Source organism: Danio aesculapii, chromosome 4 (genome assembly GCF_903798145.1).
Source record: "Danio aesculapii chromosome 4, fDanAes4.1, whole genome shotgun sequence".
NCBI lineage: Eukaryota > Metazoa > Chordata > Actinopteri > Cypriniformes > Danionidae > Danio > Danio aesculapii.
In genome coordinates this window covers 50,210,100-50,228,245 of record NC_079438.1, presented here as the reverse complement: position 1 = coordinate 50,228,245, position 18,146 = coordinate 50,210,100, and the positions used below count along the sequence as shown (strand labels likewise).

General features: G+C 33.1%; 1 protein-coding gene across 1 annotated transcript; it reads right to left on the bottom strand.

Annotated features, from left to right (window-relative positions):
• Nucleotides 1–8: 8 nt before the first annotated feature.
• hcfc2 (host cell factor C2) lies at nucleotides 9–13,297 on the bottom strand. The gene is made up of 14 exons (XM_056455985.1): nucleotides 13,046–13,297; nucleotides 12,570–12,718; nucleotides 12,314–12,474; nucleotides 11,570–11,778; nucleotides 11,392–11,476; nucleotides 9,649–9,755; nucleotides 9,144–9,557; nucleotides 7,513–7,568; nucleotides 7,014–7,071; nucleotides 6,654–6,685; nucleotides 6,439–6,576; nucleotides 6,173–6,358; nucleotides 3,793–4,087; nucleotides 9–1,126 (listed from the first exon to the last, which is right to left on the bottom strand). The coding sequence occupies exons 1-14, from the start codon at nucleotides 13,203–13,205 to the stop codon at nucleotides 1,047–1,049; spliced, it is 2,130 nt and encodes a 709-aa protein (XP_056311960.1). The 5' UTR covers nucleotides 13,206–13,297; the 3' UTR covers nucleotides 9–1,046.
• Nucleotides 13,298–18,146: the final 4,849 nt, after the last annotated feature.

Sequence of the window (18,146 nt, the reverse complement as noted above, 5' to 3'; positions counted from 1 at the left end):
CAGGTTGGTTACAACAGTGAATTTTATTGTAGTACCTTTTTTAGCCTACACAAAAAGACCATCATGGGAAAGTGTAGTATAAAAATGTAACTGAAATGTTGCGGAACAGCTAAAAAAGGTCTGTAAACATAAATGGTGAATTAAATAGGATACAGTACAGTACACGGCTTTACAAAGAAGATTCTGATATCCGAGTATGAATAGAAATAATTTAAAGAGCACAATCTGTGGCATTAATACTCTTGTGGATTATTGGCATGCTAATGGAACGTAATACAGAATCATCTTTAATGCATTAGGAATTATGGAAACGGTATTAAAAATCCCCCAGTTGATAGATAATCTTAATTGCATAGGGTAAATAATAAAGTAGACATATTACCATGTATAATTGATGAATGCATTAAATATTTAACCCGGCTTGCTGAATGTATATTTTAATAGCAAAACTGTTGTCCTAAATCATTTCTTGAATTATATTTTACTTGTTCTTGCTGTAATTATTATGTATAGCGATAAGGCACAGGAAAGTTAAGCTATTAAAGTCAGTTAAGAGTAAGAGCTCTTCTAAATCATTTTAAAACAACAACAGCATAACAGAAATGCATAGACCTCTGGTGGAGCTTTTTGAATGAACTGCTGACAATTATGCTCTTCCTGAAAATAAACAAGGCTATTTTAAGCAGTGTACAACATTGATTTTTCGAGATTAGAAAATTAGCTACTTCTCTCTAAGGCTTGATTTCATTTTTGTAACTACAACGCAATAAAAATATATATTTATGAACTCAATATATATAAAAAAGTCTTAAAGTAAAATGTGCATTCTACAGTGATGATGACCCATTGGACTGGCACTCAATCAGCTTCACTCAAAAGCTAATGCTTGCAGTATAAACAATACCATGACATTGTAAGAAAAAAACTATTAATAAAACACAACGGACTGAAACTGTTTCCAGTCATCAAAGGGGTTAAATAAAAATGCTAAAAGTCTTTATGGAATAATAGCAGAGGGTCCTGGAGGTTTGGCATCAGGGGTGAGTTCATCTGCAGGTGGTGTCAGGCTCTGCTGCTGAACAACTGGTGTCTGTCTGCGTCACTGACGGCTTGAGTTTACTCGCATCTGCAGGATGACACATTCAGATGTTAGGACTCACTTTTTGATATTACATTTCAGTGCATGTTAAGCAGAGACAAAAAGTACAACTATCAGTTCTGTTGCAATTATCTGTGATACTAGGAAACACAGAAAGGGGATTTTTCTTATCTGCAAATTTAAGAATCTTGAATAATTCCACAATTATGTTTCACAATTAATTTTGCATATGTTTTCATCCAAAAGTGCTTAATTAACTTGAGTGCAAACATTCAATATAACGTAATCATTTACAAGTGAAGCACTTGATTGTGACTTATTTGATGTGCAAACGGTCATTTATTCTGTAAAAGTGTTTCTATTATCATCATCCATTACTATATTATCAGCTTTAAATGCATCTCAACTGAGCAGTTTTTTAATGCAGATTCTTTTAGTGTATTCACATCTTGGAATTTCCATCCAGCATTTATTTTACTTCAATATCCTAAAATAGAATTTCAACAAAGCTATTAAACAGCACTGTTCTAATAACATTAATCAAAAAAATAAATGATTCTTGAGCACAGGGTATCCGCGGAGTCTTAATGTTTTAATTTCAAAAGCTACATTTTAGGCCTTAAAGTCCTAAGTAGCCAAGTAGCTGGTTTACCGGTACTATGGTAGTATTGTGATACTATGGCTCCAAAATACTAGCGGTGCCACTGTAATTTGCAAATGGTAGTATCGTAACTAATGGTTTATCTACAATAGCTAATGCTGCATGTGGAAAAGTCACTAAAATGCTCACACGTTTGTGCAACAATAGACCATTTTATTTGAATAGTCTGTGGAGCACTTTATTGTTGCAAAACTGTGTAGAATTCGTGCCTTTTATGGTTGCCTTGTGCACGTTTTTTGACGCTTCAGTTGGAATGCACATCTGAATCGGTTTATTTCTGTTCCTGTTATTATGATTTAGTAGCTACAACAACTGCGATGTTCTCTTTTAAAAGAACGACTCTCAAAGTGAAATTTTGAATTACTTTGTAATCTTACCTGATAAGACTGAAAAAAAAAATAGATGAAAAACCCAAAGTAGCACCAGGAAACATTGAAACAATTTTTGACCTTTTCACAAAGCCTAATTTTGGTGGAAAAAACACTCTTTTTTTAACATTGTATTCGGTATAATGTGTATCTTTATTTTAATGTATTTTTTGTTGGTCAGTTATCTACAAAATAAACAAAAAGAATGAATAAACTTTAGGTGAAGTGACGTGCAAATAATACTTTTTGGCCTTAAGGAAATTATTAATTAAATTATAACATAGTATTTCTGACAATTTTCTTTATAGTTTGAGTTATGAATTACAGTATCACAATACTACTTGATATCATGATACTTTGGCTGATATAGTATCGTAAGATTAATTAATGGTATCACGACAACCCAGTAGCTACCCAATCTGGCCATTAATACCCATACAATCACCAACAATCCATAAAACTTTTTATTTAAAAATAGCATTTAATTACTTTCCTTACAATAACATTTCATTTATTTACTGCTGAGGATACTGACCTATATATTTTACTATTATTATTAGAGACTGAAGTAATCAACACCTGTGTTTTGCTCTGTACTTGGTAAGGGTTATAGGGTTTGTGAATGAATATATTTGAAAATTAATCAAAAAATATTCAAACAAAATTATTATTGTATAATTAAATGAAATAAATTTAATCGTTTTTTGATAAGGCAAGTGAAAATCTTATCTAACTGGGATATTCGAAAAAAATCCTTAGCATTTAGCCCTGTATAAATGTCAAATTTCATTCATAATGGTCTTAATGTCTTAAATTGAACTTAAACCTTGTGAGCATCAATGCATCAGACATATTTTTGAAGGATTAATCCTCAAGAGCTAAACATTCAGCCTGGAATCACACAGGATCCTTGCTTGGCTAATAACCATCAAAAGAGCCAAGGTAAGTTGACTCAAGTATTTCTTGATTATATAAATTCTGATTGCTTCATATGTAGATTAAAGGTTGAAATGTAGACAGGTAAATAATGTAGAAACTATTAAAGCTGCGGTCACACTTGACTTTTCTTCCCATAGACTTCCATTCATATGCACGCGAATGCGTCAGACCGGAAACGCAAGGTCATGCGTCGAGTTTCGCAGGTTGCTGCGGTGCAAAGTTCAAGCTTGGTGAACTCTGACCTGCGAAATCGCATCACTTGACTGCGTGAGACCAAACGAGGATCAAAACATGACCTCTCTGAACAGAAATTCAAAATATGGAGCAATCGCTCGTTTTTTTAATGTCTAATCATCTTGTTTAATCCCGCCCCTTTTCGCTGCGCCACACGACAGAATTTCGCACACACAAAGCCCAATGTGACCGCAGCTTTACTCTTTCTTGTTTTAATTAGTTATATATACACAATCACCAGCCACTTTTAGGTACACCTGTTTAGCTGCTCGTTATTGTAAGCAACCAATCAGCCAATCAGATCAACCAAGAGAAGTTCAAACTGAGCATTAGAATGGATGTAAGGTAATTATGGCCATTCTAAAAAAGCCAACTATCAAGGTGTACCTAATAGCATGGAGGTGAGTGTGCATGGCTTTTCAGTGATTCTACAAATCCATAAGCATCAGTAAGACATGGAGTTTGATGAAGCTTTAGAAGCTCCTGCGCACCTTGCAGCCAGCGTATCTGAGTAGCTGGACCGTAGCCCTGGTCATTCTTGGCAGCGATTCTGAAGACGATGGCAGGCCGTGCAGAGCAGTCAATGTGTGCATTGCTCAGCTGGGCTTCGGTGACCGTGCATGAAGTCTTGGTCCCCCGGTAGATTCGGATGAAGGCCAGTTCACCCGGACGCTCCACCATGCTGTTCCCTCGACTTTTCCTCACAGCCAGATACATCGAATACTCCATGATCTTCCCGGACACAGAGGTCGGAGGCTCCCAGGAGATGTGCACAGAGTCAGTATCCTGAATTCACGCATAGCACAATTGTACAAGAGTGAAAATTTAACCTGTGCAAATATTTATATAGCATAAAAGATTTAGAAAATAAGTTCTGAGAATGAAAAGTCAAGCTTTTTGGTGTGCATACAGGAATTTATTTATTAATATATTTTATTTATTTATTAATATATTTTATTTATTTATTGGTAAATGTGTTTCTATCATAGTCTATGTGCATGTATTATTATCAGATAAAATTGTATCTAACTCAATGGGGTATATGCACACGGACTTAATTTTCAGCCAGCCTCAGGTAAACTGTCTTTACATTATAAAACCGCCACGTTTAAGATCTGATTTCTTTAAAAATCAGTGATCTTCAATGCCTGATAGATATACAATATGAAGTGGGTCTCAGACTGGACAAGAAGCACTGCATTAGATTCCATTTCCCCCGCCATCTCTTTAAAATATGAGTTAATTTTACCACAGTATTTTCAATGGACTTTCTGCACCCGTTGCTACTGACAGTGGTAGTGGTTACATGGGCTTTCATCTCATTTTACGCTTGGAACGACGAAATGAATCTATTTAACTGAATGTATTTTAATGACGTTACAACATTGATGCTGTAAAAGGAACCTTATGAAATTAAAAATAGTAACATCAAGCTTTCACCGGATGTTTACCATTGGCTGAAAAACACTAGCTGTGCATAAAGCCTACTGAGCTTTTATGTGCATTTTTAGAATCGATGCAAATCTTGACATTTCCATCTGAATTTTTTTGTGACCCTGGACCACAAAACCAGTCTTAAATTGCAGATATATTTTTGGAAATGGCCATAAATAAATGTAATGGATCAAAATTATGCAAAAAATTATACAAATCATTATTATATTATTAATATATAAATTATCTAAAAAAAACATTAGAATATTAAGTAAAGATCATGTTCCATGAATATGTTTTGTACATTTCCTACAATGAATAAATCAAAACTTAATTTTGAACAGGGACAATGCTCAATAATCTACAGTAAAAGCTGTAAATTAGCCAGGGTTAGCCACAAGGGTTAATTTTCATCTGTTGCCCCGGCCAGATTTTAAAAAAGACAACCTCAAATCAATCAGATTATTACTAATATGATATCAGTACAATTGCATACAACAAAAATATTTGTAAAAATTTATTATTTCATAAAGAAATTACACATGATTGCAAACTTGATTCACTTTAAGCTATTTCTTTAACTTATATTTAAATGTTGCATAACTTGTAATACCCCTTAATTAGTAGTATGCATTGCTACAACTTAATTCGGACAACATTAAAGGCATTTTTGTTTTTAATTATTAGATTCCATACATTCAAATAGCTGTTTTTCAGCCTTTATTTACAAACCACAGTAGGGCTGCACGATATTAAAAAATCTGACGTTGTGATATTTAGTTTTTCTGCAATATATATGTGATATACTTTCTTATACTTGAAAAAATGTTTGTTCACACTTTATTTTAAGGTTCAGTTCTCGCTCTTGGCAAACCATTTAGACTTTTGCTTTAGTAAACTCCTAATTTGTTCCTTATTAATAGTTATTAAGGTACTTTACGTATTTAGGAGTGGGATTAGGGATGTAGAATAAGATCATACAGAATATGTAGTTTATAAGCACTAATAAGCAGCCAATATCTTAATAACATGCATACTAATAATAAGCAACTAGTTAATAGTGGGAATTGGTCCCTAATGTGTTAATAATTTTGACTAATTGGGATGATTCTGTAGGAAAGTGAATCATACATATTGTAATAAACTACAAGCATAGATAAATGGAACAAAGCAAATATTAAAGTGAATTAAACAGTGCATGCATTATGGTTTTGTATATGTAAATGTCATAAGTCAACTCAATCTTGCAAATCTAATACATAGCAATATCGATGCTGGAATGATAATGCGCAGCTCTACCACACAGCATATTTGTTCAGCTTTCAGATGATGTAAAGATCTCTTATGACAGATTTTATGGTCCAGGGTCACAAATGTGCATAAAAGCATATCTAATGCGAGATGTTTGCATCATGACTGAGGAGAGAATGATTATACCTTAGTGATTTTGACAGCAGATGGTGCGCCAGGAAATCCAGGCTGGCAGGTTTTGAACTCACTGATGGGACTGAAGTCTCCCAAACCACAGCTGTTCAGTCCGGCCACCCTGAACCTGTATGTGATTCCCGAGTTCAACTCCTGCTTCTCGCAACCTGTAAAACTATGAGGGCCCGGCAACTTCCACTGTCAAGCAGAAGAATTAAAAACGGTGATGTAAAACTGCTGGAATGCATTTCACAAATGTACGGTCTCTGCAGACAAACCTCGGTGTCAGATGATGCGTATTGAGCAGACAGCGCTGATGCCATGTTGCCGTTCTCAGAAGGCAGGAAGTAGTGTGTAACCTCACAGAACAGTGTCTTAAACACACCCACGTCAAACCAATCCTTTGTGGTCTCAGGCTGTGAGGGAACACAGGAAATGTGTTAGTATTTTATTAGCTGCTTTAAATGTGTTAAGACCACTTTTAACATCCTACCTGCTTGGATGGTTCCGGAGAAATATCTCGCCCTGAGAACAGGAATATAAACAGTGAGACAAGAAAACCACAGTAGGAAATCTCCCAACATGCAGATTTAGTCGATTGCCAGGTTTACTTGCTTTATTTATTGCCACATCAGCAACTAATGGCTATTTCATGGCAAGATCAATATACATAAATACATAAGAACAGCTCCATATTTCAATAAGAGATGATACACAAACAAATATATTAATAGAAATACATAAATAAAATGAATATTAACAGTTAAATATGATGTTTCGATTCAATATTTGATAAATAACTTCTAATTCTTCCTGGTGATAAATATACAGAGTGTATAAAAACGTTTGTCACCTGTTGTTTGGATGTCTCCCCCATCCTCGCCTTTTTCTTTCTGCCTTAAAAGGCTTTCCTGAAATGAATCATTTCCTCTTAGATGATTATGTCATAGATAGATAGTCTGAACGTTGCTGCTGCACAAAGGACAGTCCAATCTACTGGACAAGACACTGATCATCCAAAAAAAGGTGTGCAATGACTAACAAATGGGGCTGAGTTGTTATCCTAATGGCAAACATCTTCAAGGAAAATGCAGCACATCAATAAGACTTGTATTAAAAACTACTTGGCTTAAATATCTGAGGTAACACTGTTCACGTTGCTAAACTGTTTAGCAGTATTAATTTAGCAACATATTAAATGATAATCATGTCCCGGCTGATAGTTGAAGTCATTTTTCATTTAGATTATTAGCTATAGTGATGATAGATAGATAGATAGATAGATAGATAGATAGATAGATAGATAGATAGATAGATAGATAGATAGATAGATAGATAGATAGAGCTCTGACCTGCGATGAAGAGTCTTTCTCTCTTTTAATTTTGACATCTGCACTTTGTTTGGAGTCTAGACAGATGACAGGAAAAACAACACCAATAAAATGTAAATAATAATAATTCTATAAAAAAAATTATTACAAAAAAACATTATATATATATATATATATATATATATATATATATATATATATATATATATATATATATATATATATATATATATATATATATATATATATATTGGATTGGATTACTTGTTGGCAAAAATCGCACTAGATCAGTATGTCGTGTGGCAGGGAGTGGTTGTCCACATACTGTCGAAAATATCGCCACTGTCGAAGACATGTTACTAAGTCCAGACGACGCACCACTGATCTAGTGCACCCATAGCACTGTCCGACAGATTGCACAGGAGTCTGGCAATTAATGACCCTATATGTAATATGTAAACGGTGCTTTATTTCTGTGCGTGTTAATTTAGTTTGCTAGTAAAAATTGAAGCGTTCTGTCAATATTTGGGTCTCATTGTTTAATAAGGTAATGCGGTGATATAAATCAGGTGAGGTGGAAAGCGTATACATATTATATAACTTCATCTATTTGCCATCTAATTACTAAAATATCATTAAAGTTGGAGGTATTTTGATGAAATTCAGATTTTTATTTTGCTTGGATGTTTAGACTGGTTTCTTCTTATTTCTTAAGTCACATTAAAACACTTGCCAATCATTCTTTCATAACAATTAGGATTTTTAGCATGTAAAATGTGGGTGACATATTATACGCTTATATTTTATTCTTTATAATACATAAATGTACATTATGATATAAAATACAAACTTCATATACAAGTAAAAATATTTAACACAAACACTCTGAAGCCTTTTTTTGAGCTGTTGTCTTCTGGAAAAAGGTCCAGAAGCATTAAATTCTCTTCTAATAGATATAAATTCACCTTTGTTCCTAAGGCAATAAGGCTTTATAAGCTTACATTTTAGCAAGGTTTTTTTTCTTATATCTTTGCCTTATTGCAGTTTTTTTGTAGTATTATTATATTTATTTATTATATTTATATAAGTTATTATTTAGCATGCTGGACTGTGTTTTTTTAAATTGTTTGTAAGTGATTTGTCTCTTTATGTGTTTGTTCCATCATGATACTACTGATTTAATTGCCCCTGGTGGGATTAATAAAGTTGTTCAACTTAAACTTAAAAGTTAAAAGGTTAAGAAGCATTAAAAAGTGTAATAATAGTTTTAATAATATATATATATATATATATATATATATATATATATATATATATATATATATATATATATATATATATATATATATATATATATATATATATACATGTAATGGGAATACTTGATATTAATGTAATAGTAATCAAACAATTTTCTAGTAGATCATGTAGTAGACAAATCGACTGAATTTGCAATCATATTTCAGAACATCTCATCATACATTTAAGCACATTAAATAATAATATGTTGAAGTGGTTAAGCAGCATAAAATAATAGTTTAATAGTTCATTTTTTCAGTCAGTAGATTATGTAAATATTAGTCTACAAATCGACTGAATTTGCAATTATAATTCGGAACATTCCATCATACCAAGTGTTCACTAAGTAATACCTTTCTGTACAGATTCCCTTCTGTCGCCTGGCTCTGGTGGGGGAGTCGGTGCCGTCTGTGGTTCAGCTGAAGTGGACTGATGAGATGTGATTGGCTGTAACTGAAGCAGGTAACACTCAGCTGCAAGCAAGGGCCGCCAGGCGACGTGCAGCATGCTGATGGTGGACTTCACAAGAAACACTGCGCCAGGGGTGGAGGGCCTCTCTGTTTCCAAGTACCACAGATCTTTGCAGCACACTTGATAGTTATTGTACTTTTTGTATCCGTCTCGGCCACTCCAGACACATAATCGAGAGCCGACTGTAACCGCGCAGTGCCCGGCGCGTGCTTTCGGCCAGTCCGCATTGCTTTCGTCCTGTTCAATCAATCCCTGCTGGTGCTCTTCAGGTGTCAGGTTATGCCATGTCAGCGTGTCTACAGTTAGCAAGCCATAGCAAGAGAAAAGTAGTAGTTATTAAAGCTAGATTATGTAGTTGCATTAACAACACAGTGTTCTTTGTCGTACCAAAGTTTAGCATGGAAAGAGAGTTGGTGCAGATCCACTTGACTCCATCTGCGGCAAGTGCCTCTTCTTCTTCTCCAATGGGAACCCAGCCTCCGAACACATATAACCTATGATGAAGAACCAAGAAGTGGGAGGTAAAATTGAGAGAAATTGGAAAGATGTACATAAATTAATTGAATTAATTGAACACTTAAATATGGAAACATTGTACATTTGAACTTTTACTATATACTATTGCTCTGATTGCTGCAAAATTATGACAAATGTTGTGTTTGTATTAGAATCAGGATTAATAAGAGAACTTAATATATATACACATCATATGCACATGCAATTTATTAAACATAACCCTTCTGTTATTGTGATTTCTGTTTTCCCAGTCGTGAGTTAAAGTCTTGCAATACAGATTTATTGCAATATTGTTGTGATTTTACATCTATAATCATATAGATACACATTTGCAAAATTGCAAATGGAGAAATGCAAGTCTGTGATGGAATGTCCAATGAGAAAAAATCCCCAAAAAGAACTAAAAACAGACTAAATAGGTCGACATAATCTATATCAAGCTTATAATATTACAATATGGATTATATACTATTAAGAAACACATTTAAATCCCATTTAATGACATTTAAACATTTTGAGTTACATATTTAGTCATATTGCACAGCCCTATTTCAAACTCAACAACAGATGTGTGTATATACAGTTGAAGTCAGAATTATTAGCCCCCCCTGTTTATTTTTTTTTTTTAATAACTCCTCTCTAATCACTGATTTATTTTATATTTGCCATGATGACAGTAAATAATATCTTACTAGATTTTTTCATTTTAAGGTCATTTTGACCTTAAAATGTTTAATTAAAAAATTAACTGCTTTTATTCTAGCCCAAATAAAACAAATAAGATAAATATTATAATAAATATTATCAGACATACTATGAAAATGTCCTTGCTCTCTGAAACATCATTTAGGAAATATAAAAATAACATTTAAAGGGGTCTAATAATTCTGATTTCAACTGTGTGTGTGTGTGTATATATATATATATATATATATATATATATATATATATATATATATATATATATATATATATATATATATATATATATGTTAGTGCTGTCAATTGATAAAAAAAATAACGGGGCATGAACAACATGTTGTTCAATGAAAGTGAAACTGCCAAACTCCAGTTAAAGTCAAAAGATTAAAAATTAAACACCTGAAATTACATGAAACTCTGGAGAAAACACTGGATAGTCTGGTGTTGCCACATTAATTGTTTTATACTGAAACTTTCCCTCTAAAAGTCCTTCCTTGGTCTAATCCATATTTCTTTGAAATATGAACACACGTCGACCACAACAGGAAATGATGCATAATTTTTTTTTTAAAACGTGTTAAATATTTCAATTAAATTGCATGCATTAACGCGCTAATTTTGACAGCACTAATATAAATATATATATAAAATGCAGTTATTATTTTTTCTTTTGCTTCAAATCAGAGTTATGGTTTATTATGGCAGTTATAATCTCTTTTTGGGTACCATGCTTCAACAACATGACGTGTTTAACATTTAGGTTAGTTGGCAGAAAGGATGCAGTTTTATTTCATATGACATATGAAAAATACTTCAGAGCCCATTTACACTGGTATCCAATGATGACACATCTTAACCTCATGAGTAAACAGAGCTTAAACAAACAAAATATATATATATTTTTGACATTACTTGTTTCCAATCACATTGGAGGTGTGCAGACTCCTGGGTAGTGGCAGTTGACCTCTGGTTGGAGGCAATGACCAAGTCATAGTCTCTGAAATAAATAAAACATAGTGTGGAGTACAGGATGTTAATTAATGTGTAATAAACAGAGTATATACCGGTTTATTATTCTGAAATGCCTCACCAATGTCTAACTGCCACAAATCATTCAGTCTGTCACCACACATGCCCCCAAAGATGTAAAGCTTCGGTGAACTGCCACCCTTTCCACAGTACACCACAGAACTATGGGACTCTCTTGCTGATGGGCCTCCACCTTTAGTTTCAGGAATGTTCCAGCCTTTAACACCAGATTGGGCCTGCAGCTCCAGCTCATAGAAGTCATCCAGATACCTGCAGAATGCAACGTAAGTACACCATGTAAGTATGCATCTGTTGTTGAGTCTGACATAGAGCTGTGCAATATGACCATATATATATTGTATGGACTAAATAAAACGTCTGTCGTTTCATATTTATGCTCATCTATCGTTTATTTTGTGGTGTCACAGAATTGTTTACGGTATAATTAATGAGCAATATTACACACAATTACAGGAATGCAGACAGAAACCGAATAACTGCATTGTACGAAAGTTTTGTATTATTTAGATATTGTTACATTTTTATGTTCATCCTGTTATCGTTAAGAGTTTGAAAAGTGTTTGATTTATTAATATTTATTTCATATTTCTGTATTTTAATAAACAATTTGCCCGTAAGTTGTTAATAAAGTGATACTTTAATAAAGTTAAATATTGATTGAATTTACATCAATATTACAAATATTGAATCTATATCGTTATCAGGATATGAGACCGCTTATATCATGATATGAGATTTTTTCAAGCCCTAGTTTGACATGATGTTTGCATATAAAAATGCTCACCGTGGTATATTTCCATTTGGGTCCTCGCTGTCATTGGCCATTCCTCCAAAAAGGTAACACTTATTAGCATGAAGAGTGAAGCTGTGGCCAATTCTTGGGCATGGAAGTGATCCGTTCTTTGGTGGACGGGGCTTTAGTTTCTTCCACAGCCATCGACTGGCCTAATAGAAGAGATTTAAGTTGAGGACCCTCCTATATAACAATCATAACCTTTTAATACTTTAATTTGGGTATAAAATAAATGTTATTTCATCACCTGCAGTTCATAGAGACTGTTGGTGTACTGGCCAAACTCAACCATTCCTCCAAACACCAATATCCGTGTGCCTTCACAAACAAAGCCATGAGCGGCACAGCCAGGTGGGATATCCCCTCTCACTGCTGGCAGGAACCACTGCTTGGTCACTGAAAAATTGAAATATTTGTATTAATAAGCTGCATTCTGTAATGCTTATGTAATATCAATACTATTGTATGAATATAAAAATCAATGTTAATGCATGTCTAACTATTTTAATGCACATTAATCATTACAAGTAAGCATAAACATTTCAATTTGAATACATAGAACCAAAGACTGTATGGGAAAGGGACTCATTCATTCCTGTGCACTACATATACTCTGCAGTCACTCTTCCAAATGCGAATATGCATATCTTATTAAGTTTTATAAACAATGCATGCACTCTGTTGTGCAGTACGAATGCAGATGTTGTCTATCTAGTGCCCTACCTGAGTTATAAACGTGCAGATCGGTCGCTATTCCCTCGTTTCCACCTCCAAACACAACCAGCAGCTCTCGGATGGCCACGGCTCGGTGCCCGTGCCTCGCCCTCGGAACAGGTCCAGCGTAGGACCGAACTCTTTTCCATAAGGGACCCTTATTAATCATAATAGTCTATCGGTATGCTTTCATATATGTTTGTTTATGCACAATTGCATTGCATTAGGAGTACAGCATGCAAAGAGTTCGAATCACTTCCCCGTGCCTCAAACAAACGCCTGTGATTGGCCTGACGGATGTCATGTGATCAGAACGCGGCGCACTTTCGTCCAATCAGAGACGTGTTCTTCTTAAGCCCCTCCCCTTTCTTTCGGATCTAGTAAATAAGCCCCGGGGAGTGGGGGGTGGATGGGGGGCAGTTAAAAGATAGTAGTCAAAATAAAAATATTTACTTTTTTACTATTAATAATTCGCGACAGAATATGTAAAAAATACAGTTTAATGCATTAAATTAATTCTGTAGAAAATTAATGTAATATTAGTATTAGTAATATTAATGTAATAAAAATGTAATTAAACAGTAATACATACATATGATTATAGGATTTGAATAACCCATACAAAGAATAATGTAAACACAAAACGGATAAAGCAAAATAGATTAAAATTACTACAAGTTATGATTAACGAGGAAATCAAGAATAAATTAGTATTCTTTAGTATTAGTATAAAATTTGTATTCTTACTATTGCAATATAATAGTAACTTCCAGAAACTAAAACTTTCTTAAATAATATTTTAGACCTCTTTTTCGTAGAATAGTTGGGTTTTTATACAAACCTTTTAGGGTTCCTCAACATTGGAGGTCCATAGCATCTTAAAGGACTGAAAACCCCTGCTGTAGAGAGTAAAAGAAATGAATTAAATGGCATTATTACTATATAAATAATCTACTTGCATCATAAAAGATGCATGTGATAACTATTTACAATAAATGCATATTATTATTATTATTGTTGTTCTTGTTGTTGTTGTTGTTATTAATATCATGCTGTTGTAGAGACAAAAATCTATTTAAAAAATACAGTATATGACACTTCAACATGAATATTCCATTTGTTCTTCCTACATTTGTGTACTGTTATTTTATCCATTTATTTAATTTTTTATCATGATTTAAAGATGATCCCCCATCAAACTGTAATGAAATGTAAGTTTTAAATTGCATAATAGTTCAAATATATGTATATTTCAGGCATATTTAAAACAAGAATCATATGATTAAAATAAAAGCTTTAAAATCATCACATCATTATTTAGCACGATCACACACACACATATATATATATATATATATATATATATATATATATATATATATATATATATATATATATATATATATATATATATATATATATATATACATATATATATATATATATATATATATATATATATATATATATATATATATATATATATATATATATATATATATATATATATATATATATATATATATATATATTGTACATGTTTTTGATATGCTTTTTGTTACAGTTGTAATATCTCAGCACACACCTAGAGGTCAGCAAAAGTCGGATTTATGAATTTCAGAAGCATAGCGAATGAGGAATGGTGTTGCAGACATACCATAAACGCTAGACGTTATGGATCATTATTAATTTAGACACAGCCAGATACGCTCAGAAAACAATATATTCTTCAATGAAACCCAAATACTTTTTCTGCCTGAGGAAAATCTGGCTGTGACATTCAGAGGTATATTGTCTGAGTGAAAGTATTAAGTTGTTTTTATGTGTAAGTTTGCTGGTTTTTAAACGAGGGAAAGATTTCCTCTGAGACATATTTATATAGGAACACATTTCACGCTTTTAAAGCGGTGTTTTACATTTAAATGGCATTTACTGGGTGGTAAATCTATGTTTGTATTAAAATACTAGTTTCCAAGTTTGTATATTTACTGTTTACTTATTAATCAAACACGCTAAAGTTATTTACACCACTGGTGACCCGGAAGTGTAGCTCGTTTAAACGCTAGCTTACGTTTCTAATTAAGTAACGTGAGCGAAAGTAATTTACGAAAATTAACAACGATTTTACAAGAAATAAAGTTTAAAAACATGTTTATTTAATGGTCTAAGTTATGGTAGCCCTAACTGACAATGGTTTTGTTACATTAATTAGCTTATAGTAGTCACATTTGGGGTAAAACATTGGTTATACAAATGAAAACCAGTAGGCTATGACAGCATCTATGGGTACTACATTTACTGTATTTACTATTATTTATTATAGCCTACTAAAATAATGTTTAATTTTTGTACTAGTGTAGGCTTTGTGAGAGTAGAAACATGAATAACAGCGGTGTGAGAAAGTTGTAATCTTGATAATAGGCTTATCTTTACATTTTGCATTTTATTTAGAGATTATTTTTAATCTTATTTATTTTATATTGTTACATTTGTAATCAAAAATTTGCCCCAAAAGTGAGAAATATGATGTGAAAATAGTCCTTGACATTTGGTCAATATATAGATTGAATTTACAGAAATGGTACTATATCGTGATATATATCGTTATCAGGATATAAGGTATATACATGATGTTTGCATTTAAAAATACTAAAATAAAATAGCCTACTTATATTTAATTTTTGTGTGAGTGTAGGCTACAAGATTGTAGAAACGTGAATAACAGCGTAGTGAGAAAGTTAATCTTGATAATACAATGTTTACATTTTTAGACATTAATTTTAATCTTGTGTATTTTTTATTTATTTCTACATTATTAATCAATAGATTGCCCTAAAGTTCTAAATAAAGTGAGAAATGGGAGCACATATGTATGAGTACATTTCTGAGTGTATACGTTACAATGTGAAAAAGTAATAGTCCCTTACATGTGGTCAATATATATAGATTGAATTTACAGAAATGGTACTATATAGTCATGTATATCGTTATCAGAATATGAGATGACTTAGTATATAATGATTCAAGATTTTTGTCATATCGCCCAGCCCTAGTTTGACATGATGTTTGCATTTAGAAATACAAAAATAAAATAAAATAGCCTTTTAAAATCATGTTTGATTTTTTTGTAAGCGTGTAGGATACATTCAGAGTTAAGGCAAGCAAACATCTAGGCTACTGTAGGCTGTAAGTTGGAAGTGACTTTGTGATAAATTATGGTTTGGCTTTCGTGATTAAAAAAAACTGCTTCATGCTGTGTCTGTATGAAAAATGAAATTGAAAATGAACAATGGATTGCTGTTGTAATTAGCCATCTGACAGCTATTCTCCAACGCGATGACAGCTTACCCCTCCTGCACTGATTTCAGAGCGAGAAACAGCATGTCTCATAACAACCTCTCTGTCAGTTTTTTCATAGTAATTCGAGGTATGCATATATATATATATATATATATATATATATATATATATATATATATATATATATATATACACACACATACATACATACATACATACATACATACACAAAATACAATATATGAGGTATAAATATATGAGGTACAGTACACTAAATTTGGCTATAGTAAATAATCGTAAATGTGTAGTAAACTTTTTTTTACTCTTTGTATTTAAAAATATATATCTTGTCTTTTATTTACTCTTGTTGTTTGTAGCTTTTAGTTTTTGCGAAGCACATTGGTCAACTTGGGTTGTTTTTAATTGTGCTATATAAATAAACTGTCATCATAAAGAAAGGATGTAAATTCTATGTGAATAATATAAAAATCTTCAGCTTTTTTTCTATGTGTGTTACAGACAATGTGCACCGGATGAGTAATGGAGGATTATACCCTGATATGCTTCCGGATAAACACAGAGATTGGGAGTCTCTTGAAAGGTAAACAAGGCAATGCTTGTTTAATAGTATTAGTAAGATGATGTCATGTGCAAGGGGTTGCCGGGAAGAGAATGGAGCGAGAGATGCCGGAGGAAATTTTGCTTAGACAAGCAGAATTCAGGCCATTGGAAAGTTTGTTGCCACTGTAATAGTTAATTCTTTCATTTTCTTTTCAGCTTAGTCCCTTTATTAATCTGGGGTTGCCACAGCGGAATGAACCACCAACTTATCCAGCATATGTTTTATGCAGTGGATGCCCTTCTAGCAGCAACCCATCACTGGGAAACATCCATACACACTCATTCACACACATACACTATGGCCTATTTAGCTTACCCAATTCACCTATAGTGCATGTCTTTGGACTGTGGGGGAAACCGAAACACCCGAAGGAAATCCACACAATCACGGGGAGAACATGCAAACTCCACACAGAAATGCCAACAGTACAGTGTACCAAGACAAATGGAAAAAGAAAAGTTGCTGAAAATGAGAGTACAGCTCCTATCAATCGGTCTAGAAAATAGCAACATTTAAGTTTCTGTTGGTACAATGTAATTACAGAAGAGTGATAAAAATTAACCAAACCTTTTGGTCATTTTTGAGTGAGAAGCTAATGGTCTAATCCGATTCAGTGATTTATGCTAAGCTAAGGTAAAAGTGTTATTGCTAGACCCAAGATATCAGCTGAATGGATTCAAAAAGGTTTAACTTAGGGGAGTTTTAAAATACGAATCTTAAAAAAATTGTTCCTTTAAATGTTTATTTATTTCTTTATTTATTTACAACATTTTAGGGTTTTTCAGCTTTATTCATAGGACAGTGGAGATTTACAGACAGGAAAGTGTGGGGAGCAGAGATAAGGGAAATATCAACAAAGGACCTCGAGCTGGGAATCGAACTCAGGTCGCCGCACGCACATCAGCACGTGTTGATGCATTAAATACTAGGATATTGGCACCGACTAAATGTTTCTTTAATCCCAAATTCATTCAACAAACGGACAGGAATCTATGAGTCAGTTAACGGAAAAACAAGGTATAAGATTAGAAAGTAATGTGTTACATTACTAGTTACTTGAAAAAAGTAATCTGATTACATTGCTTGCGTTACTTGTAATACATCTCTTCAAGACTGCTAGGCACTGAATTGTAACATACAGAGGTGAAGCTGGCCCTCTAAGTGAAGAGTGGGGGGTGAGGGTGGGGT